Consider the following 25,750-nt stretch of genomic DNA (forward strand, 5'->3'; position numbering starts at 1 on the left):
TCCTTTCACTGAAATCCACACTAGAATCGACTCTAGACACTGATTCTTACTCCCACCAAATGGAAAACATAACCGAGGTCATCTAAGTGTGATTTGAGAATATACAAGAGAAACAGTTTGAACATTTTTCTCTGGAATCCGAGACGCTGGCTGTATTTTTGACAGCATCCCTTTCAGGCGTAGGACCTGTGCAAGACGGAATTCAGAGACAGAATATACAGAGATGGAAGGTAGAGAGCCAAGCAAATGTACCCCCTCGCTGTCCTTAATTCCCCCAAATCTGATCACTAACCAGACAGAACTCTCCCTCCAAAACTGCCGCGCCACCCCTGTCCGGGGCTCACAGATCCGTCCCCAGCTCCTCTCCCAGCGACCGGGGATCCCTGGGCGCCCACGGTCGCCGCACCCTCCCCCGCGGTGGCAGCCGCCGCGGGGCGGCCACTCACGCCCCCTTTGCGCATTGGGGCTGACAACGGTCTCTGAGTCGCCGGCACCCGCGGGCGGGTCCCCCTCCACCCCGCGGGCGGGGCCGCGCGAACCTTCCGCACCCGGGAATGACCCGGGGCGCCGGGAATTTCCCTGCCCCCCCACTGCGCCCTGCGCCGCGCCGCGCCGAGTCGACAGGGGATAAAAGCCGTTCTCCCGGCTCGGGGAGCCACAGAGTCCGCTCCGCCAGCCCTCCCGCCAGCCGTCCAGCTCCAGCCACCGCCGCCGCGACTCCCCGAGCTGAGCCCCATGGCCCGCACCGCGCCCCGCGCTCCCCGGCTCCTCGGCGCCGCGCTGCTGCTCCTGCTCCTGGTCCCCGCCGCCCGGCGCGCCGCAGGTGAGGCCCGGAGCCCGCGGGGGGACGGGGTGCGGGTGCGGGTGCGGGTGCGGGTGCGGGTGGGAGTGGGGTGCGCGCCCCGGGGCCGCCCGCTCACCCGGCCTGCTCTCCCCGCAGGGGAGCCCGTCGTCACCGAGCTGCGCTGCCAGTGCCTGCAGACCGTGCAGGGCATTCACCCCAAGAACATCCAGAGCGTCAAGGTGACGCAGTCGGGCCCCCACTGCGCCCACACCGAAGTCATGTAAGTGACGCCCCGCGCTGCCGCCGTCCTGGCCGTCCCCCCCGCCCCCGTGCCCCCCACCCTGCGGCCCGGCCTCCCGCCAACGGGGACTCTGCCTTGTCTCCGCAGAGCCACTCTCAAGAACGGACACGAAGCCTGTCTCAACCCCGAAGCCCCCATGGTCAAGAGAGTCATCGAAAAGATGCTAAGCAAGTGAGTTATGCTTTCTGTTGACGCGTGCCGCTAGAGTCCTTGGTCACGGATCCTGGCAAATGCGTCCGGGAAGTTTGATCAAGGAAACCTAGGTTTCGCTGAAGGACTGAAAAATCTGTTTCACACTAAATTTGCTGTTCAGGTTATTCATCCGCTTTGTTGCTGGAAGAATATTTCTAGTGCCCTTTCTCCCCATTCAAACGAATGTGGGTAAACCTGCTTTTATTACAGTTATTGGTGTTGGTCAGTTACATTAAAAAGCTTTCCACCTGTTAAGAAACATAGGCATCCCCCCCCCCCCATTCCTTCTGGGCTTCACGTCTGCAAAGCAAAATCCTTGGTGTTGTGCAACATAGGCCCTAAAGCTTAGAGGTGAAGAGCAGGCACCTTGTAGTGACACTGTACTAGGAGCAAATCTGGATTCTCTCCCTATCAGCCATGTGACCCAAGGATGATGACGATGACGACGATGATGATGAATCTAAAGCTTCTGTACGCCCAGGAAAAGAGTAAACCGTAGCAACTACCATATGGGGTTGCTATGAGGCTGAAGGGAGGCCCATTGTGACACGTTGTGAAGGGAGGCCCATTGAGAAACACGTTGTGGCTGTTCGTAGCCAATAATTGAGCCCAGACCACACGCTCCACCTACATTCCCAAATGAAAGCATCCAAGAGCTTAGAGGTCTCTACCACACAATGTAGGCAGTAGCCTTTTAGATGCCAGGCAGGGGAAACTAGCTTCAGAAAACTCTGGAACGTCACGATTGGGACAGGAGAGGGGTGCTGTGCCAGCCAGCTTTCCTGAGCAGTACTAAGGATGACATTTTTCTCATTATCGGGCAGCTCCAACTGACCAGAGGAAGGCGGAAGCAGACTGGTGGCTGCACCTGAATCCGGCCTTGCCCTTACAGGAATCAAAGAGGAAACAGTGGAATCGTCAGCGCCCAGTGCCACCAGAATTGGGCCTCATACGTTTTGAGCGTCTCTTAGGAGAAGCCTCCTATTTATTTATTTATTTATTTGTTGGTGGGCTGGTTTTCAGAAATTCTCTGCCACTATTTTACATGCAACGTAATTATAGGCTGCGACTGAATCTCTTTGCGGCACTATGCCTTTATTTTTATTGTTTATTTTATGTTAAACCCAGCTTAGTTCAACCCTGATTTGTATTTACTTTGAAGGTAAAGGTTTGCACATATTCCCAGTCATTAAATTAATACTTCCGAGGAACCCACAGCATACCAGCCACTGTGACAGTGGCTGGAGCATACAAGTAGAGAGTGAGGTTGTTATCAGGCTGGGGAATGTATGTGCACAACTATTTTTGTAATTGTTTAAAAGAATGGCTGTTATTTATTGAAATGATGTCACAGTATGTGGTCAACATTTCTCATGTTGAAGCTTTAGGAACTACAATGTTCTACATATCCTGTGGACATTTTATGTCTTTCCTGTAAGGCATAATGCCTTATTTATTGTTAAATATGCAGTGTTTCCCTATATCTTATAACAGAGAGGCTCACATATTTATTGCTATATTTGAAAAGAACTTGAAAATAAAGTATTTCAAAATAAAAAAATGTTTGTTTCATTTAGGGGCAAAAAGTCTATCTTTACTGGATCATCTGATGATTTACAGCAATATTTCTCGAGCTTTTTAAAAATTGTTTTTCCTCCTGGGCATTCAATTTGCTACACAGATAAGTCAAACTATAATTTATGCTTGACTTTATCTGATGATAGCTGTCATTTCATTTACCCAGGAATATGCTTGGGTTTCATTTACCTAGGAATATGCTTTTCCCAAGTATGGGTTTCCCTCTGTCCCTCAGTGCAAGAGTCACTGATATTTATTGCCATTTGTTACAAAGAGCTTCTCTCTACCCTCCTACTACTCAATTTTCTCTCCTCAAAAGCATTTACATTCTTAGAGCAATCTTAACAAGGATTCTCATTTAATTGCTTTTGATAAATGAGTCTTCAAACAATTATTGACAATTTAATGAAGCTGGCAGGGAAATGGCGGTAAAGTGAATTTTTTCTTCAAACCTCAAATAAGTTGGGTCACCAGTAGAAGCACAAAAAGTGAATGGCTGAGTACTTTGTCTACGAAAACATCTAATTGACATTTGTGTTCAATTTTCTAACCTTCATTTATAAGTAACTGACACCGGGGTGCCTGGGTGGGTCAGTCGGTTTAGATCCCAACTTGATTGCACTCAGGTTATGAACCCAGGGTGGCAGGATGGGGTTTGACCCTGAGCGTGAAGCCTGCTTAAGTCTCTCTCTCTCTCTCTCTCTCTCTCTCCCTCTCCCTCTCTTTCCCCCTCTCCCCCACTCAGGTGTTCTCTATCTCAATAGAAAAATAAATAAATATATATGTATCTGCCACTGAGTTTAATGTTACTCCAATTCTTTATATCAATTTATCAAATAGTTTTAAGGTTTGAGTATATTCGTTCCCATCCTTCCTAGTGCAAATTTTATGGAACCTGATAGATTGTTTAGCCTGAGAAAGCCCTCTGGAAGTTGGTATCCAACTGCCCCAGGATGACACCAAGCACTTGATGTTTCCAAGACAAACAAGATTTGTACGTAAAGAGAGGAAAGATGCCTATGATCTGAAACCACACTCCAAACCAGGAAAGGAAGAATGTTCGTGAATGTGTGGGGTGTGCTTGTCTCTGACTCAGGACTCATTCAGGAAATCCTGAGCCCTAGGTAAAAGTCTTCAGCAGAGGCCAGAAGGCAGGGCTGGCAGCCTCCATACCTAAGATCAGATTCTGCTTTGCCCAAGTAGCTGGGTAAATAAGGATTCTGAGTAGCAAGAAACAACCTGTGTGAGCTTTGTTTTCATAAAGTTAAAAATGGTAACCTCTTTGTAACTGCAGTGTTATTAGTTAAGCTGAGATAAGAAGGAAGAAAATTTGTGAATCGTACAGAAGTAAATAAGGTAAAACGTTGCATTGCGAGTAACTTGTTCTGCAAGTGTTCCGCAAAAGGAGCAAACATTAACCTGATAAATGAGCCATGTCTTGAAATACGAGTAGTACGTGATGCCAAATGTCACATGATCACAACTGAGACAATGGTTGCCTCTCTCTCTCTCTCTGTCTCACACACACACACACACACACACACACACACACACACACACTGTGGGATTGTAGGTGATCGTCTTCCATGCTCGGATTCTCGGTCTCAGGCTGCGGTGTTTGGCAGAAATCAGTGATTTTTCGGAACGTTGGAAGGTGCCCACAACTGGCGCTAGTGTATTTTTTGCCACTTCAAAGCACCTATGGACAGTCCTTTGCTTTTCCATATAAGAGTAAGCTTAGGAATGCTCTGCTTCATTCTAGGTCAGGCTGCTTCCAGATAGAGACCCTTTCCTCAGTGGTCGTATCACCAGTCACATTAAATACAGATAGGACAAGAGTTGATTCATACTGTACTGTAGTCAACACCTGTTAGTGATAGTGAAAATCATCCTACTCAATAACCCTCCTCCCTCTTGTCTCCCTCACACTAGTCACAAAGGTTTTCAAAGGTAAGTGCAGGTTAATTTATTTTTCTTCATATTTTGTATTTTCTTTATTATTTTGTATCATATTACAGTATTGTAATCATTTTTAGATGAATATTTTGGGTTTGGAATGAATCATCTGCGTTTCCATTATTTCTTATGGGGAAATTCGCTTTGATATACAAGTGCTTTGGATTACACTCATGTTTCCAGAACGAATTATGCTCGCAAACCAAAGTTTTACTGTAAATGCAAGCCATTATTGAAGCTCCACAAATGCTAACATTTACTCCCTCACCCCAAGGCAAGGGACATTGGAAACTATTTATAAGAGGGACCCCGAGGGCTCAATAACACCCTCACACCTAAGACCAGTTCTTACATTCAAACGCTGGCTTGAGCCTGCTGTACTGGCCACTGAGCTTTTGTCAGTATGGAACAAAGAACATAGAAAGGAGAAAGGAGATGTTCTGTTCATATGGTGGATAAGGACATAGGTTTCAAAGAATTGGGTAAACTTTGGATAAATTCCAGCTCTATCACTTGTTGACTGTGCGATCTTGGGCATGTTTCTTGACTTCACTCAGCCTCATGTCCCTTGCTACAGAATGAAGGTAATAAAAGAACACACTTTCTCAAGTTTTTGCAGGGATTAAGCATTATCAGTGGCTCCAGAAATCTGCCATTGGTCCTTAGGCCAATTCTATGGACATCGTTTCAGTGCCTGTCCTCAATCAAGTGGATATGTACTATACTTTTCACACCAAATCAACCTGAGACTTTGCAAGTACAAGGCCGTCTCCCATTAAGAGTGATATGGCAGGAAATGGGACACAAGGGGTGTAAGGTGGTGGTCATGAGTTTAAGTAGGAAAAGAATACTGGGTGACACATCACAACTTTGAAAGATCATCAGCAGGAAATAACCATGGCAACATTGACTAAAGTTTCTTGAGCAATGTTACCAAAGGAGCTAAACCCAGAAAGGAGTCATTATGTCATTATGAGTCCTTCCTTGTGAATGCAATGGAGATGTCCTCTCAGGATTTCAAGAAGTAACTGGAAGGACATTGGGGAATGGCGGAAGTGGCAAACCTGAAATAGCATAATGGAGACAGTCCAGAATAACAGATGATACCGTTTCTCTTTTCTTCCTGACTACTCACACAAATAATCCTATCTTCACCATTGATGCCCCCGTTCGTATTTCCTTTACTTACCAATGAGTTGTACCGTTGCAATGGGCAGCATCTATACTTGGTGACAGCTTCCCAACTCAAGCCCCCTGTCCTTCTGATCCTCTTCCTGAGGGCTGTCTCCATTTGGGTGTGGGGAGGAGAGCATGGCAGAGAGAGTTTGCTCAGCTCAGAGGCAGGATGGCCTGTGATTTAATGCCCTAAGAGGCCACACTCATTCAGGGGCAGGAGTTAGTAGATGAATATTCTATTTTCCAGTGTTTGGTTGGACAATTCTGGAAAATACACTATATAAATATGAAGGAATTCCTGTCTACCTTGCTACTCAACTCTATCTCCTCAAAAACATTTACATTCTTATAGCTACCTTAGCAAGGACTCTCATTTCATTGCTTTGCTAAATGACTTATTTATAAATATATTTATTATATATATAAACTTTCCACTTCTCTCCTCATTATGTTCACATTTTCTCTTAAACCCTTGAGCATATTTGTAATAGCTAGTTTAAAATCCTTGTCTATTAATTCATTTTAATTTTTATTAAAAAAATTTTTTAAGTTTATCTATTTTTGAGAGAGACAGCATGAGAGGGGGAGGGGCAGAGAGAGAGGGAGAGAGAGAATCCCAAGCAGGCTCCATACTGTCAGTGCAGAGCCTGATATGGGACTTGAACTCATGAACTGTGAGATCATGACCTGAGCTGAAACCAAGAGTTGGAAGCTTAACTGACTAAGCCACCCAGGTGCCCCAAATCCTTGTCTACTAATTCTATCATTGTGTCATTTTTATTTCTATTGACTGATCTCCACCACCCCCCTCCCATTATGGATCATGCTTTTCTTCCCGGCATGTTTAGTAATTTTTGATTGGATGCAGGAAATTTTGAATCCTATGTTGTTAAGTGTCAAGATTTTGTTTTCTTCCTTTCTGATCTTGGCCTCTGCTATGACAGGCAGTTAAGTTACTAGAGAACCAGCTTGATATTTTTGAGGCTTGTTTTTAAGCTTCATTAGGGGGGTCTACAGAGAGTTCTTTGCCCCAAAGCTTGTTTAGCTGTACTGCTAAGTCACGCCCTTCCTGTGCCTCTGCCAAATGCCCTGAATGCTCACAAGCTCCCTCCATTCTAACAAGTCTGAACTCAAGTATCTCCCCACCCCATGCAGTCTAAGAATTGCTCAGCTTATAGATCTCTGGCCCCTCTCTGCTTGACCCAGTGGAGTTTCATCATATGCATGTGTGACTTAGCATTGATCAGAGAGACCCAATGGAACCTCAGTATAGATTTCCAGAGCTCTGTTTTCATGCATGCAGCTCTCCTTCCTGCAACGCTACTCCATAACTTGTAGTCACCTCAGTTTCCCTTAATTCAAACCTGTGTCTCTTCAAGTCAGCAAAACCACTGTGCTCTGCTTGGGATCCCCCCACCCCCACCCCCTGCCAAACCATGGTCCAGAATTGCTCCAGCAAAAAAGCCAGGGTGATCATGAACCTGACCTTTTGTATTTCCTTTTCTCAGGGAGCCTAGTCTTCTGTTGCTTATTTTCTAGTGTCTAAAAGCAGTTGTTCAATGTGTTCTGTTGAGTTTTCTAGTTGTTCATGGCAGGAAGTTAGGACTGTTCCCTTTTATATGGCTGGAAAGTCTTGGTGGCACAATTCTGAGGAACATTTTACAAGATTCCTCAGGGGCTCCATAGCAAGATTAGTCTCTACTTACTTAACAGTGACAGCTCGGGGCGCCTGGGTGGCGCAGTCGGTTAAGCGTCCGACTTCAGCCAGGTCACGATCTCGCGGTACGTGAGTTCGAGCCCCGCGTCGGGCTCTGGGCTGATGGCTCAGAGCCTGGAGCCTGTTTCCGATTCTGTGTCTCCCTCTCTCTCTGCCCCTCCCCCGTTCATGCTCTGTCTCTCTCTGTCCCAAAAATAAATAAACATTGAAAAAAAAATTAAAAAAAAAATACAACAACAACAAAAAAACAGTGACAGCTCATTTATTACATAGACTGTATTGGTATTTTTCTCTTCCCTACCCTACACTCCCCCATTCCCTCACTTGCTCTTTGTATGGTTCTTTCCAAGGTAAACTACTGCACTCAAGGGATTGTATCAGAATCTGCTTTCAGGGAAACTTGGTCACTTGGATTCCCCAGAAGTTAGATCCCAGTGTTGACTCATGTACAATTATTTTAGTAAGGAGTATAATACCAGAGAATCAGGAGGAAGGAAAATGTGAAGTGGGCAGGGAAAAAGTCAAAACCTAGAAGTTAGGTCCATAAGGCCTTGAAATGGATGTGTGGGGGGGGGGTAGAATCTACCAACCCCACATCCAGCACCTTATATTCTCCTGTGAAAAGGATAGTATGCCTATTGACATTTTGTCCTCAAAATTAAAATGATAAATATTTTCTCTTTTAAGTGAGAAGTAGTTGGAATTATTTCCTTAGCTCTCAGGGGTTCCCTGAAAAAAAAAAACACATAGTTTGAAGAGGAATAAACAAGTCACAAATTAAAACCAGGAACTGGTCTTTTAACAGGCAGGTAAGAGTTTAGTTCAAAACCTTGGAGATCACACAAAAAAATCAGTTCTCTCATTTTATAGATGGGACTGTGGAGGCTCAGAGACCCCCAAGGAATTACCAAATGTCACAGAACCGCCCTATTTCAAAATGAGTTAGGACTCAGCTTTCTGATATTTAGTATAGGACTATTTCATAACTAGATTATTATTAAATTTATTTAGTTGTGGTTCTAGGGTTGGCTTTCTAAAATTTGTAGAATCAGTATCAGGGCACTAATTAATAACTAAGAGCCCATTCACACCACAAGTTTTTGTAGGGTATTCTAAAGGAAATGTGATGATTATTGTGGCCAATTTGAGGTAAAAAATGGGGTCAGCTACATTGGGTGATCTGCTGAGTTACTCTCTCAGTTATCTATCACCTCCCCGAAATGTAGTGGCTGAAAGCACCAACCATTTTATCCTGGCTCATGACCCTGTAGGTCATCAGATTGGGCTAAGTGATGCCACAGCTGGACTGGGCTCAGCTGGGTGGTTCTTCTGATGGTCTCTCCTGGGTCACTCATGTGGCTACAGTCATCTGTGGCTTGAGCAGGTCTGCCTTGCTCACTAGTATGGTGCTTGGTGCTGGCTGTTGGCTGGGCTTCGTGTCTCCAGCAGAGGAGCTCTGCCCTGTTCTTATGGTGGCAGCAGCATTTCAAGATTGCAGAAGTGGAAACATTTTTTTCCTATTTATTTATTCAAGTGTAAATTACATAGAATGTTATATTAGTTTCAGGTATACAATATAGTGATTCAACAATTCCATACAATCCTTAGTGCTCATCACAGTAAGTGTACTCTTAATCCCCTTTATGTATTTCACCCTTTCTCCCACCTACCTTCAAGGGTTCTGGAATTTTTGCTCTGAAGTATCCACATCCCTTCTACCACATTCTATGGCCCAAAGCAGTATCAGCATGGAGTTAAGGGGTTTGGGAAGTAGATTTCACTTCTTGAAGTGAGGAGCTCTTAAAAATTTGTGGTTATTTTTAATCTTTCATAATTATTTAACCTCTCTGGGATATTCAATTCTCTCATCTATACGACACAAGCATCCCTTGTAAGGTTTCCAGATAATACACAGAAAGTTCATTGATTTGTGTTGACACAAAGCAGGACTCAATTAGTGGTTGTTACCACCATTAAATTATACTGCAGCTCTGTTAGAGTAGGTAAATATTTTGAAGAAAGAAACATAAGATTACAGTTAAAAATAGGATTTTGTGTATGTGCGTGACTTACATGTGTGCACAGGTCTCAGGCTCGTGTGAAAATTCAACTGATAAAGTAAATTGTCTGTAAAATTTAAGAAGCTGACAATCTGAGCATGTCAAACAATCTAGATCCAACTGTACTTTAATTTTGCTCCAGATCTGGCATGGATTTGGGCAGGTCTAGGACAAGAGACCCATATTTGATAAGGAAGATCTCCAGATCTTTTATCACTATGCCTTTAGCAAACTCCTTAACAACCATGATGTCCAAAGCCTGTTTTTGAAGTTTTGGAAAACTAAATTATTTTGAATCTTTCAGTAGTTGACTATCTTATCTTTGTGTACGTCCTTGTTATCGTCATAATATCTAGACATGTGGATAACACAGCATTTCACTTGGTACAGGTGGAAAATAAGACTCAAAGAAATCAAGATGGTGTCTGAATAGTGTTTCTATAAAGGCCAATATCTGATCAGTCACTTGAATGTTGTCAAGATACTAAAACTTACCTAGTTTTGAGATTGGAATAACTTGTTACTCTTCCTTAGTATGCGAAGACCGCTGTCTTAGTTTGTCCAGGCTGTTGTAAGAAAATACAATGGGCCTGTGTCTTATACACAACAGGAATTTATTTCTCACGCTTCTGGAAGCTGGAAGTCTGAGATCAAGGTACCAACTTGGTTGAGCAACGGCTCCCTTGGATCTTAGACTGGTCTTGTCTCACATGGCAGAATGTGCAGGGGAGTTCTGGGGTCTCTTTTACAAGGCCACTAATTTCACTCACGAGGTTTCCATCCTCATAACCTAATAACCGCACCTTCTAACACCATCACCTTGGGGCTTAGGATTCAAACGTGTAAATTTGGAGGAGACACAAACATTCAGACCACAGCAACCCTTTGTGAATCTGTGCCCTTGTATGTGTTTCTCTGTATGGAACGTTCTGTCAGCCTTTCGTTTTGATGCACTTCCTTTCACCTTCAGCAACTCCAATGTTACTTCCTGGGTGAAGTCTTCTCTCCCCGCTCTCGCCTCTAAGTCCTCCCTCCTCTGCCTGCCGAGGGCCCCAGGTATACATCTAGGTTAACACAGATCACCTTCTAGTTTAGTCTATTTACATGTCTGTCTCCAAACAGCCTCTGAATTCCTCAAGAGCAGACACTCCATTTTTATTCTTTGACTATTCAATGTCCCGCAAAGGCTTTGGCAGGTGACACATGTTCACTGATGATTGTCAACAGAAAACACCTTATTATTATTACTGAGGCTAGGTTTACCTTCAGGCCACATCGGCCCTTCAGTAATCACTGATTCTTCAGCTAAATGCTGTTGTGGGTTGAATTATGTCCCCTCATGGCCACTCCCCAGACCCATAGGTTAAAGTCCTAACCCACAGTACCTCATTGAGAGGCAAGGTCTTTCCAAATTAGAGCGAGGTCAGGAGGGTGGCCCCAATCCAATATGTCTGGTGTCTCTATACAAAGGGGAAATCCGGAGGCAGACAATCACACAGGGAGAACACCGTGTGAAGATGAAGACAACCACCTCTAAGCCGAGGAGAGAGGCTTGGCACAGCTCCTTCCGTCTGAGCCCTCAGAAAGAACCGACTTTGTGTGCACTATGATCTGGGGCTTCTGGCCTCCAGAACTCCAAGACAAAAAATGGGTTCTTGTTTAAGCCACCCAGTCTGTGGTTCTTGGTCATGACAGAGTGAGGAGAGTAATGCCAATGCTTGGATATTTGATTTGTTCATTCAGGCAAACAAAAACAAAAACAAAAAAACCCGACAACGTGGCCAGTGTGGAATAACAACGAAGGTCACTTATAAAATTACTTCAGGAAAAAAATGGGAGCTCGTAGTTCACTGTTACTTATTTCAGCTTCAAGCCCATTAAAACTGCTGCTTTCATACCACAAGTAAACTGTGGTTTGCTATTTTTGACAGGACAAGAGTTATTATAGCCTGAACTTCAGTTTCTTTGTAGGTTACTTATGCTATAAGTGCGCCTGGAGCTTGGCAGATTCTATGATCACCTTGAGTGGGATTATGCCAAATAGGCCTAAAAGCTAAAAGCAAATACCACACTGAGGAAAAGCATCTTAATTACTTACTTTGTACAAACATGACCTTTAAAAAGTACATAGACATTCTTACTCCATTGTGTAAGCCACTGTTAACTGACTGGCGTGGAACTCTTCACAATTATGCAGTTTCCCTCCCTAGGAAATAACAGGTTCATTTGTCCTTTCAATGAATTCATATCCTGCCCCCAAACGTCAACCCCCCCTTTCCCTTACGACAACAAAGCTCGAAAAGCAAACCCAGTTTCCTTATTGGCTTGTGGCAAACACACTACTTAATAAACTGCTCCTTTCATCCTTCAATGAAGGGGGAGTGCATGAACAACAAAAAATTCCCAGGGCTACAGAAAGCACATAAAAGAGGGCTGCGGTGTTGATTCCACCATTCAGACTAGGATCAAGATCAAGCACTGACATGGCTGCTGAGAGCTCACAAAGAAGATTCCTCCTGCTGGCTGTCTTTGCACTGAGCATCTTCGGTAAAGCAGCTACAGCTTTTGTATTTTCCTTCTAGGCATTGCAAAAATTTAGAAAAGATTCGAGAGCTGATGAGATTGTATTTAGCATTGAGCAAAATATAGCAACTGTAAAATTGAAACCTTGGCAGAACATGTATTTAGATTGTGGGGTGTCAAAGAATTTCTTGTTGGATTAATTTTAAAAATATGTTTAGTTTCCTGGATTTATTGAACTGGAAGGATCTGTGCTTGTCTTAGTCAAGATAACAGCAGGAGCATTACTGCAAATAAGTTTAGGGGTATTTATTGCAATGATAGTGGACAGATAGAAAGTGCCTCTTTCAACTGATAGAATTCACATAAAATTTTTATGTTGAAAACTTTTCATAGAAGGAAATCAAGTTGACTGTACCTGTAAATAAGTTATTTTATTGACCATGCATACTTTTAAGCAATGAATTATTGGTCTAGTGCACGTATCCATTCCTCAAACATCGTAGATGCTTAATAAACGTTTGTTGATCATAAAAATAGCAGGTGATTAGATTTGCGTGCTTGTCTCTCTAAATTAGCCTACCGGTACTTATTTTGGGAACTGGGTGTCCTGCTGCATGGATAAAGGAAAAACATAACTGCTATCTTTGTTCTTACTCAGGGTTTTGCCATTCTTTTCTTACACAGCCAATCTCTGTGAGGGGCAAGAGTTGCGATGCCAGTGTGTTCAGACACATTCTGATTTTATTTCTCTGAAATTCATTAAACATGTCCAGTTGATACCCGAAGGTGTTCACTGCAGCAGGAAAGAAATCATGTAAGTAGTAAAGATGTGGGGGAGAATGGTAGCCTCTAGGATTGGGCTTTGCAACACGGACATTTGCATTAAAAAAATACGGTACGTTGGGAGTGCCAGAGACCAGGGCCCTGAGCATGATTCGTGTACAGTGTGGGAAGATAATTGTCCAGTGGTTATGCTCTCGGAAAATGTCATGTACCCTCTCCAAAAAAGTAAAATGCTCTCAAATGGGAACATGATTAGTGTGTGAACTCTTTTGAGTGGCCTTTGAAGTCAAAGAACATGTGCAAGAAGCAAAGTTACATGGTCCTCAGTAAGAATACGTGGGTAATTCTTGATTTTCTAGAGACCTCTCTATTATACGCTTGGGCAACATAGTGAGTCCGTATGGCTTAGTGGCTCTCAAAGCCGGTGTGACAATCTTTCTGAAGCATCGGAAATAAGCTCAACAAATATAGAGCTTAGAGGCTGGGGAGAACACTTCTGCATTTTATTGAAACTTTTTAAAATTTTGAACGATATCATACATAGTGTTTTGGCTCATTCCTAAGTAATAAATTATCACAACTCAGTGGCATAGAATAAACCCATTTATTATCTCAAAGTTCTGTAAGTCAGTAGGCCAATGGCTTGACCAGTTTCTTTGCTTAGGGTTTCATAAAGCTTAAATTAAGATGTCAGCTGGGCTGAAGTCTTGTCTGGAGGATCTGGGAGGAATCCACTTCCAAGATGATCTATGTTGTTGGCTGAAATCAGTTCTCTGCAGTTGTAGGATTGAGGTATCCATATTCTTTCTGGCCATTGGCTCATGGTCACTCGAAGCTCTTAGAGGCTACTCTCAGTTTCTCCCACATAGCTTCTTCCATATCCATGACTAAGAATCTATCCCACACTGATCTGATCTCATGCTTCAAATATCTCTCTTCGGCTACTAACCAGAGATAACTCTGCTTTTAGGGCCCATGTGGTTACATGTGAATTATCTGTCTTTGGATTAATTTGGTCAACTCATCAGTAACCTTAATTGCATCTGCCAAATCCCTTTGCCATGTAACATGACATAATCATGGATGTAATATCTCATTGTCTTCCTGGAGATGAGGGAGGAAAGCTTGATGAGTCTTAGGATTCTGTCTAACATGCATACAAAAGAGTATATAAATATATATACATGCAATTTAAAGATCAGTAATAAAACAAAATCTGTTCACTTGCCACCCAGGCCAAAATCTGGAATATAATTCGTATATCAGAAGCCTGCACATGCAAAACACCTATTTGGTGTTTGGGTTGAATTGTGTCCTCTCTAAATTTATATTTTGAAGTCTTACCAACCTAAAGCTCAGAGTGTGACTGTATTTGGAGATAAGATCATTAAAGAGGTAACTAAGGTTAAGTGAGGTCATAAGGCTGGGCCCTAGTCCAACATGACTAGTGTCCTTATAAGAGGAAGAGACACTAGAAATGCACACACACACAAAGAAAAGGCCTGTGAGGACACAGCAAGAAAATGGCCATCTGCAAGCTAAGGTGAGAGGCCTCAGAAGAAACTAAACCTGCCAATACCTTGATCTTGAACTTAAAGCCCCCATACTGTGAGATACTAAGTTTCTGTTGTTCAGGCCACCCCATCTGTGGTATATTGTTGCAATCCTAGCAAACTAATACACCTTCGGAATCATATACCCATCCCAAGCTAAGAAATAACTACTATTTGAGCTGCTGTTTCTTGCTTTTTAAAAATCATTATACCATCTATGTATGAAATCTAAAACAATTACAGTTTTGCCTGTGTTGTGGATTGAATGTGCGTGGATTGAATGTGGATTGAATGAATGCACCCCCGAATTCATATGTCGAAATCCTAAGCCACAGCGTTACAGTTATTAGGGGAAGCAAACGTTGGGAGGTGATTGGGTCATGAGGGTGGGGCCCTCATCACTCAACAAAGGGATTAGTGCCCTTAAAAAAGAGACCACAGAGAGCTCCCTAACCTTCCGACATGTGAGGACAGAGTAAGAATGTGGCCTTCTATGAACCAGGAAGCAGGTTCTCACCAGACACCAAATCCATGGCACTTTGACCAAGAACTTCCCAACCTCCAGAACTGTGAGAAATGGTATTTGTTAAGCCACCCAGTCTGGTGTTTTTTATATATATATAGCAGCCAAAATGGACTAAGACAGCCTGCTTTTGAATTTCAGGACATCATGCTGTATATACTCTTTGACTTAATTCTATTATTCAACATTTTATTCTGCAATACATGCATTCTGATATGTTTAGCTGTCCTTTATTCAGTTTAAATGACACTTAGGGGGCGCCTGGGTGGCTCAGTCGGTTAAGCGTCCGACTTCAGCTCAGGTCACGATCTCACGGTCCATGAGTTCGAGCCCCGCGTCGGGCTCTGGGCTGATGATGGCCCAGAGCCTGGAGCCTGCTTCCGATTCTGTGTCTCCCTCTCTCTCTGACCCTCCCTCGTTCATGCTCTGTCTCTCTCTGTCTCAAAAATAAATAAACGTTAAAAAAAAAATAAAAATAAATAAATGACACTTAGTATCCCGTTGTAGGAATACTAACTCAACAAATACCAAGTTTGCTTATCCAGTCCACTGTTGGTGCACATTTGGGTTCTACCCACGTTTTTGCGATTATCAACATCCTCCATATATGGTTCAGGTATATGAGAGTTTCTCTTATTACTTGCTGGGTTTCATTTAAGGTTTGCACATCTTTGACCTTATTAGGTTATGCCGCACTGTATTACAAAGTAACAGTACCAATGAACACTCCTTCCTACATAAAACCATTTGTTGTTTCACATTTGGCCAATATCTGGTGTTGTTAACCTGATGGGTATGTAACGGTATCTTTTATTGCTTGTTTAATTTGCATTTCTCTGTTATTAATGACATTGAGTATTTTTTCCATGTGTTCATAAGCATGTATGTTCCCTTTTATGTGAAATTTCTGTTCATTTCTTTGCTTCTTTTCCCACTAGGATACCATCATTTCCCTATTGGTTCACAGGTGATTTTTACATATTCTGGGTATTAATCGCTTGTCAGATTTATGGATAGCAAAACTCATTTTCCAATTTGCAGCTCGTATTTTCCTTCTTTCTATGGTGTCCTTTCAATTAATGTAAATTTGTATTTTTTACATACCAAGTTAAACAATATGCTTTTTTTTTTCTGGTTGGCACATTTAGTGTCTTGTTTCAAAAAAACTTTCCTTCACAGACTTCACAGAAATATTCTGCTATATTGTCCTCTAAAACTTTTACAATTTTTTTCCATTGTATTTAAGACTTTAACCCACCTGGAACTGATTTTAGTACGTGATGTGAGAGATTTGTTCAATTTTATTTTATTTTTCCGAATAGTTCATCAATTATTCCAGCACTACTTATTAAAATATCATCATTTCCCCACTGATACGCAGTGCTAATTCTACCATAAATTGTGTTCTCCTCAATTCTGAACCCTCTATTCTGTCCCATTAATCGATTTGTCTTTACTTGTGCATTATCTTTAACATTTTATAGTAATTCTTAACATCAAGAAAGGAAAATTCTTCCGTTGTCTTCAGAGCACATTTTCTTGGATTTTTGCTCTTCCATATAAATATTAAAATCAGCTTGCAAATTTGCACTAATTACATCATAATTTTGAGTTTCTTTGACATTATAGATTAATTTGTAAATTATTGACGTTTTCATGATTCTGAGTTATTTCAAGAACATAGAATCCCACTTTATCAATCCCGTAGAAACCCACTTTATCAAGGGCTTCTTTTAATGTCTTGAACCTAAGTTTTATGATTTTCTCCATAAAGGTCTCCATTTCTTTTGTATTATTAAAAAAAAAACCCACATTTCTAGTCATTTTATATTTTTTGATGCTATTGTAAAGAATAACTTTATAAAATTTTGTTCTAGTTGTTACTAGCATTTAGACCAAATTTTGTATTGATTTTGTAACCACCAACTCTTTACTTGAGTAGTTCATCTGGCAATAATGGCAGTTTACTTTCCTCCTTTGGGACTTTATGCCTTTTATCTTTCTAGCTTTGTGGAAATGACTGTGGTGATAGCATGTATCCTTATCTTCTTTCTACTTTCAAATGAAATGCTTTCGAGGTTTTACTACTATGTATGATGCTTTGTGGCTATCTGTGTATTGGTAATTTGCTAAGGGGTTATTATTACATTATTATCATTATCGTTTTTATTATGATCTGGTCCTCCATTCATGCAATGAACTTTAAAGAGGCAGAGATTTGTGGTTCTGCGAAGTAGAGTTTAAGACTATAGAAGCAGGGCGTCCTAGCGGCACAGGTGGTTAGGCATCCGCTCCCGATTTTGGCTGAAGTCATGATCTCACAGTTTCGTGAGTTTGGCCCTGCATCAGGCTCTGCGCTGACAGTGCAGAGCCTGCTTGGGATTCTCTCTTTCTCCCTCTCTCCCTCTCCCACTCAGCTGTCTCTCTCTCAAAATAAATAAATAAACTTAAAAAAAAAACTATAGAAGCAACTTAAACTTCAGAATTAATTTAAATAAGCAATTTATGTTCTCCTCTCCCCCAGTAATAAATGAGCCTTTAATGAGGTCCCAAAAGCTAACACAATTAGCCCAGGTATAATGATAAAGAATATAGAGTAAGTGGTTAATAAGTGGAATCCCGGAAGATATTACCCTTGTGTAGATTTTCCAGTCTAACAATTGTGTAGCATAAGTCTACTAAATGTTTGCTGCATACTTGATATCTCAAAAACTTTAAGAAAAAAATTTATCTTTTTTTTTTTAATTTTTTTTTTAACCTTTATTTATTTTTGAGACAGAGAGAGACAGAGCATGAACGGGGGAGGGGCAGAGAGAGAGAGGGAGACACAGAATCTGAAGCAGGTTCCAGGCTCTGAGCCATCAGTCCAGAGCCCGACGCGGGGCTCGAGCTCACGGACCGCGAGATCATGACCTGAGCCGAGGTCGGACGCTCAACCGACCGAACCACCCAGGCGCCCGAAAAAATTTTATCTTTAATTGATTTTTAAAATTTCATTATGTATACTGTTATGACTGAAAGTCATATTCCAATAATAGTATTAATGTAGTTTGAGAAATCCATATGTCCATTTTAAGTATAAAATTTCATGTTGATATCATTTTAATCAATACATTTAAAACATTATTAAATTATGTACAATTATTACTTAACCAAAATGCTCTTTTTTTTTTCCCAGAGTCACATTGGAAGATGGGAAATTAATTTGTTTGGATCCTAACGCTGAATGGGTGATGACTATTATCAAAAAGATTATCAACAGGTATAATTAATGCCAAGGATTCTCATATTCGAACTCCCTTTCTTTTCTTTTAATTAAAGATATCTATGAATATATTCAGACTCTGCCATAGATTAGAATAAAATTACAGTAAGATTAGAATGAGTCTATACCAGAGAATCCAAAAGTGTAGTCCCAAGACCAGCAGAATTATCATCACCTGGCGACTTGTTAGAAATTCACATTCTTAGGCCTCAGCTTAGACTTACTAAAATCAGAAACTGGGGGTCGGGCCCAAACACCTGTGTTTTAGTAAGCTTTCCAGGATATTCTGATGCATGACCAAGTTTGAGAACCATTGGTTCTTACCTTCTATTTAACATGATATCCAAGTCGACCTGTGTTATAAGTATCCCCATTAAATATAAAAATGATCTAATATTGCTAGAAACTATCTTATGCAGATAAGGTAGGCAGGCAATAGACACATTTGGTGAAAGAAGTTTTAAGGAAAAAAAAATCCCTTTAGAAAAAAAAAATTTACTTCCAGCACAACATTTCTAGAATCTAGACTCCACATGGAATTTGCAAATTGGTGAATGGAGAAGGTACATTAAGGACAGGCAGGTGATAATGGGAGTGTATTTGGATTAACTTGTGGGAAAAAAAGTCATGGTAGGATTTTTAAGCCAACGCAGTGCATAAGGCAGAGATTATGACTCATATTAGAAAAACTAAATTTTGTGGGATTTTAAATTAAAAAATAAAAAGGGAGTGCCTGGGCGCCTCAGTCAGTTGAGTGTCCCACTCCTGATTTCGACTCAGGTCATGATCCCAGGGTTATGGGATCACCAACCCCCCCCCCCCCCCGCCCTGCCCTGACCCCGCCATCAGGCTCCTCACTGAGCTTGGACCCTGCTTAAGATTCTCTCGCTCCCTCTCCTTTTGCCCCTTTCCCCCACTAACACTCTCTCTCTCTAAAATGAAAACAGTTAATTAATTAATTTAAAAAAGGAAAACGAATTAAGGGTATGTGGAACTATGATTCACCAGGGGATCACCTTGGCAGTTGAATAGTATAATGTGGTGGGAAGAGCTCGGGTTTGTGACTCATAGAGCTATGGGTTAGTGTTCCAGATCCACAACTATAATTTATGTCATTTTGGATAACTCACTTAACATCGAGATTTACATGATTTCGTTTGTTCTTACTTTGCTCTATCATGGGATAATACATGTAAAGTGCTTAATTATGGCTGCTGTCTGTTTTTAGCTTACCAAATACATGAGATTTTTTCTTTATTCTTCTGGGTTTTTTCTTATTTTCTTACAAGGGGCCACACATGGGTAATCCTGTGTATCTGTATAGTCACCTGTTGCTCTGTTTGTATTGTAGTGCCCCTAACTGATGGTCACACAAGGAACATCACATCCTGTGGGTATCGGAAGCCCTCGGTATCATCGTGAGCTTGGACATCCTCCAGAGGTTTCTTTCAGAGTAGCATCAAGTTATGCTAATTTCTGACTAAAATGAACTGCCTTCTTTACTTATTCTGACAACCTAAACATTATTTTCAGGCAGGTGGTTGGCTACTTGTGAGGGAATAGTGGAAGGGAGGGTTATGAAATTTCCATTATGTTGTAAGAATACTCTCTAAACTCATATAGTAGGTTAGAGGTTTCCTAGTTAGGCTCACAACATCTTAGTAGAGTTCACCTTTTCCATGCTGTGCCCTACCAGTTAACTTCCTAAGGCACTCTGGCATTTGATCACTGCTTTTCACTTGACCCTATCCTTTGATATTATTCTTAATGACATCAACATTTTTCTTGATCAACTTATCAACACTCTGGCCTTTTGATTGCTTGAACTTTTAAGTTCCAAAGGCTTTAACTTGCTCCCCATTTTAGTCATCCACAACCTTGGATCTCAGTATAAATAAGGTTGTTTATCTACAGTTGTCAAAACTTCAATGCTTCTTTTACAGGAATTTTTCATTCATTATAAGATCTATGCATTTAATGAGAAGAAAATGGGGTTCATACAGTTGTATGATAGACTGGTCTTAAATTTTAAGAATTTACTCTTAAATAAAGCAAACCTGATAGATAACCTCAGCCAAGAGTAGAGGCAACCCACCCTAGGAAACTGTAAAGTCATCAGGTTGGAAGAGGAAGGGAAGGAAATTTAAGACCATTGAGACCCAAGGAAGATCATAAGGATGATGCCTCAGAAAGATGAAATAGAAAATGCAGAACTAAGGCTGTGTTTTAACCATTTAACTTCTTTTAGGTAGAATTTCTGGATATGCAACACCATATTGAGAGAATATATATGTATATAATTTTTTTTATCGTTCTGAAAATAAAAATGTTTTCACAGATGAGTGATGTTCTCAGTTGGGGCTGCTAACAAATTACCCTAGACTGGGTGGCTTAAACAACAACTTTTTTCTCATAGTTCTGGGAGCCAGGAGTCCAAGATCAGGGTGCCAGAAAGGCCAAGTACTTGAAAAGGTCCTCTTCCTGGTTTACAAATAGCTATTTCCTTGCTGTGTCTTCACATGGAGGAAAAAGACAGCTAGCTCTCTGACCATTTTTTTTAAATAAGGGCACTAATACCATACATGAGGGTTCTACTCTCATGACCCAGTTACTTTCCAAAGGCCGCACCTCCAAGCACGATCACATTGAGGTGAAGATTTCCACATACGAACTTTGGAGGGACACAAACATTCAGTCCATAGCGGAAATGAATTCAGTCCCTAGACACTGGAGTCCTCAGGACTTTCTCTTGTCATCTGTTATGTTTTTGCCTCTCTCTGCTGGCCTGGGGTTTCTCTTTTTTCTCTGATTTTTGGGTCTCTATGACAAGTCATCCACAAAAAAATAACTTGCTTTCCCTATGATTCAATGTCTGATTCCTGAAAGAGAAGATCTCATTGGCTATATCGACCCAGGTGTCCACAGAGGTCCAATAAACTGTGGCAAGGGTAGTGCCCTTTTTATGAATTGAATCCTTCGAAGGATTCGATCACTCCATGTGTGTCTTCATGTGTGAAAGGGAAACACAAAGACAAATGAGAAAATACATTTCCTCAGGAGAGATTCTAGTGCCTTCAAGAGGTGATATGCATGCATTGGAAGAGCCCTGGGCAAAAGGTCGAAGGTCTACAATTCTGAACAAGTATCATCGCTTCTCTACACTCCATTGTAAATGTGAAAACATGGCAAACAAAACAAAATCAAATCCTTTTCGTTCCTGCCAGGATTGTTAAGAGGAGATACTAAGATAAAATTGCTTTGAAAATAAGTGTGAAAAATCATGAAGTATTGTATATCAACAATTAGCTCTCAAGTTGGGCTTGCTGCAGAATGATCTCAGGACCACAAGTACAAGACTGAATATTTTAGAATATCAAATTCCAAATTTCAAGAGAAAGGGATCTAATCGGCACAGTTTATGTCATGTATCCACTCAGGGTCTAGCACCCTAGAACAGAAGAGCGTAAACACACCACGGAGACATGGTCAGGAGCCACCCCAGGATGAGGCAGGCCATTTCCAGAGTAGCTGGTAGACAACTCCGTGGGCTTAAGCAATAGATTAGATTCAGCTAGAGAGACCGCTGTTTTACGTGAATCTAAGATGCGCTAGAGAGATGCAAATACAGAATATACAAAAAGAAGATTGAGACTTCAAGAATGGTATTGAGAATATCTAAATTATTTCTGAAAGGAACTCCAGGCAATGAGGGGAGGAGAATGGATGAAAAGTAATATTTGAAACAATAATGACTAAGAATTTTGCAGACAGATGAAATTGTCACTAATGACTAAGAATTTTGTAGACAGATGAAATTTTCATATTTAGAAGCCCAACAAATTCTAAGCATCATAGAAACATAAAATTCATACCTCACTACATTGTAATAAACCTGCCAGATCCAAAATACAGGGAAAAGACCTTAGAATGAATAAGCATGACCTATACCGTGTGGCAAGTGTTTCCAGAAGGAGGGCTCAAGGAAAGGTCACACCTGCGGTACGTCTTTGGAATACGTATGTGGTTTTTTAAAAACGGAATTGCTGTGGGAGCGCCTGGATGGCTCAGCCCACTCTTAGTTTCGACTCAGGTTTCTCACAGTTTCTCACAGTTTTCGTGGGTTTGAGCCCCCCTCTTTCTCCCTTACTCTCTGCCCCTCCTCCACTCGCCCTGTCTATACATCTCCCTCAAAATAAATCAAATAAACTTAAAAAATAAAATAAAATGGAATTGCCGTGGGTGAAATAGTTGTAAAAGAATATCAAATTGCTGTGGCCTTTTGTGCACATTTATGAAGAATCAAGGTCACCGAATTTGGATTGTGTTAATTATGCCTAAAGGATACAGTGAACTCCTAAGAAGAAGTCACGGTTAGTGATTCATTTATGTGACTAATTTTACTAGAAATCTTTTACTTCCTCATGTTGGTGGTTTGACACCGTCTCACACATGTTACATTTTTTCACTATGGTTTTCTTAGGTTCAACGAATTTTTCAAAATGTAACCTGCTTGGATGTATTGAGAAAAGTGTACCTTCATTACTGCCCCCCCACCACCACCCTGCCCCACCCCTCTTCATGTGTTCTTCTGGGGAAGTGGTAAAAATCGGTAGTTAAAACAGGATTTGAGGCAGATAGATCCTATTAGTTCTACCACTTACAGATTAAGTGATTTCAGGCAAGTAACATTTCAGAATTTCAGTGTCTTTTTCTATAAAATGTCAACACTAATATGTATTTTAGAAAGCAAATGAAAAGAACTAAAGAGGTGAATGCCTTTCATCTCTTTCTGCTCTAGGGACCACATCACATTGCTCGTACTTGTTGTGAAGCTAGTCTCCGTTTCTTGGCTTAAAGCTCATATTCATACTGTTGTCTCCGCTTAAATTGGTTCCCCTGGCCCTGCCTCCGTCCCCTGAACCTGACCTAACATACAAAGGAACTAAGATTTGAGGAATGATCTTAGTTTGTATATCACCTCCTCCAGGGTGCCCTTCTGTCCCCCTCAAGTCTGGGTTATTTGCTCCTCAATTACATAGACTGTCAAAATAACAATTGCTTCACATTTGAACTTATTTCACAGAGGAAGTTTTAAAATCAACATGACCAACTGACTTGCCAGATATTATAAAACCAGATCATGGCAGAGCCAAGGCGTGAAGCCAGGAATCCCGATTTTTATCCTCCATTACTCTATTATCTCCATTACTTCCGCTTTAGTTAACAGAACCAGCTCCACCCTGGTTACACCCAGACTGTGGGATGCTGAGACATAAAATCTCCAGAAAGAGACCCTCTGTGTGTTTCTGGGTGAGGTGCATTTCTTCCTCATGACACGGCAGTTCATCAGGCTGTTTAAGACATCCTGACTGCTACTCCTTGCCAGCAATAAGCAGTCTTCCCCCACTAGGTCGTCACATGCTATAATCTTGGTCTGGACTGCTGCCTGTCTTCTGTATTTTCTTCTTGATGCCAATAAAAATATGCTATCATTTTAATTTAGCCAAACCTCCTTCCAGAACTCATCATCCACACAGGGATTTTTCTCCTCTCTTGAGATTCAATTCGTGTCACTGCTGAAAAGAATTGTCCCCTTACCTTGCACCCTCATCCTGCCCTGAAACACACAATCACCCATGACGATGCCCTACCCCATGGGCCAGAGAGCTCAAGGTGAAGGAGATGCGTTTGTTATTTTCCCCAGACCCACTGTTCCTCTGGTTTTCTATTTTATTACATACAGTTCATCCAGCTGCCTAAGCGAGGGATTTAGGGGTCATCATAGACTGACCTTGTCCTGCCCCACATCCAGCCAGGCTCTAGGTGCTGCCTCTTCTCCACTCTTTCCCACACTCATCCAGCCTTCCTTTCTCTTCCCTCTGCCGCTGTCTTAATTCTGGCCTTCTCAAACCTTCAACCATTTCCCTGAGATACCTCCAAACTAGTATCCATGACTCCAGTCTGCTCCTATTCCAATCCATCTTATTCACTGCAAAGTGATTGTTCTAAAACACAGATATCAATAGATGAGATGAATCTCTCATCTATAAGGCAGGCCAACAGTTAAGAATGACCATTAATCAGATCCTTTGTGAAAATTACCCATTATTAAGATTTGCTTCAAAACACAGTGGATAGACCCAGTTCTGACCCATTTTTCCTGGTGTCATTCAAATTTTGATACCCCTGAAGCCATCTGGTCAAAAAAGGGACCCATATTCCTACTGTCACTTAATTTTATTTAATTTGTTATTTCTGGGCTCAAACCTACATCAGCAAATAGATACATGTGTCATATTTATTGAAAGAAAATGTGTACATGGTAAATATTTTAAGAGTTTAAGGGGGGCACCTGGGTAGGTCAGTCAGTTAAGTGTCTGACTCTTGGTTTCAGCTCAGTTCATGGTCTCACGGTTTGTGGGTTTGAGCCCCAAGCCAAGTTCCATGCTGACAGCACAGAGCCTACTTGGGATTCTCTATCCCTCTCTCTGCCTCTCCCCTGCTTGCATGTGCTTTCTCTCTCTCTCTCAGTCTCTCCAAAATAAATAAACATGAAAAAAATTTTAATGCAAAAGAAGTACAATGAGTAGAGAAGGAGAGAAAGAATTTCAAAGTTTAGAAAGAGAAAACAACAGATCCCGATGACGGCATCTATGTGCTAATGACTCCCAGACCTAGAACGCCACCCTTGAACCCTCTCCTGAACTCCATACTTGTGCATCTAACTTCCTACTGAACAACTCCACTTCAGTATCTAACAGACATCTTGAAATTGATATATCCAAAATGGAACTCTTGGTCAGCCCCCAAAATCTGGTCTGCCTGCAAGTCACCATTATTGTCGATGGCAATTTAGGCTTCCAATTGTCCAGGCCAAAAATCTTGGAGTTTTTCTTGACTTCTTTTTACCCACACATTAGACATTATTTTTGTCAGAAACCCCTGGAGAATCTACCTGTAAAATATATCTAGAATCTGACCACTTTCCACCACGTCAGCTATTACCTCCCTGGTTTGAGCTAGCCTTATCTCTCACCTGGGGATACCATAATCTCCAAATTGACTTCTGCTTCTACACTTGCCACTCTCACCCCCAGTTTATTTCAAAACAATAGCCACAGTGGTGTTTTTAAAACATAGACCAGATAATGACATTCTTTTACTCAAAACTTTTTGATAACTTCCCATCTCACTCACAGAAAAGCCCAAGTTCTTATAATAGCCAACAAAGCCTTAGGTCTGCCCTTCCCCACTCCCCCCAAGGGTCTCCCCTGAAAATAATATATTCCAGGCAGAAGAAACAAGCCACACAAAGGCCCTAAAGCAGGCGTATGTATGA

General features: G+C 41.5%; 1 protein-coding gene across 3 annotated transcripts; it reads left to right on the forward strand.

Annotated features, from left to right (window-relative positions):
- The first annotated feature begins 524 nt into the window (after window positions 1–524).
- On the forward strand, window positions 525–20,753 carry LOC124520932 (growth-regulated protein homolog gamma-like). 3 transcript variants are annotated; one of them, XM_047092070.1, is made up of 4 exons: window positions 525–1,064; window positions 1,173–1,256; window positions 18,325–18,408; window positions 19,763–20,753. In XM_047092070.1, the coding sequence occupies exons 1-4, from the start codon at window positions 736–738 to the stop codon at window positions 19,773–19,775; spliced, it is 510 nt and encodes a 169-aa protein (XP_046948026.1). In that variant the 5' UTR covers window positions 525–735; the 3' UTR covers window positions 19,776–20,753. The 3 variants fall into 3 exon arrangements, with proteins under 3 accessions (XP_046948026.1, XP_046948027.1, XP_046948028.1); XM_047092071.1 differs by lacking the exons at window positions 18,325–18,408; window positions 19,763–20,753 and adding an exon at window positions 12,972–12,999 and having other exon boundaries at window positions 528–1,064; XM_047092072.1 differs by lacking the exons at window positions 18,325–18,408; window positions 19,763–20,753 and adding an exon at window positions 2,102–2,792 and having other exon boundaries at window positions 529–1,064.
- Window positions 20,754–25,750: the final 4,997 nt, after the last annotated feature.

Source organism: Lynx rufus, unplaced genomic scaffold (assembly GCF_022079265.1).
Source record: "Lynx rufus isolate CCGP_SWC_20201006 ecotype Redwood Valley unplaced genomic scaffold, mLynRuf1.p SCAF_3, whole genome shotgun sequence".
NCBI classification, from domain to species: Eukaryota; Metazoa; Chordata; class Mammalia; order Carnivora; family Felidae; genus Lynx; species Lynx rufus.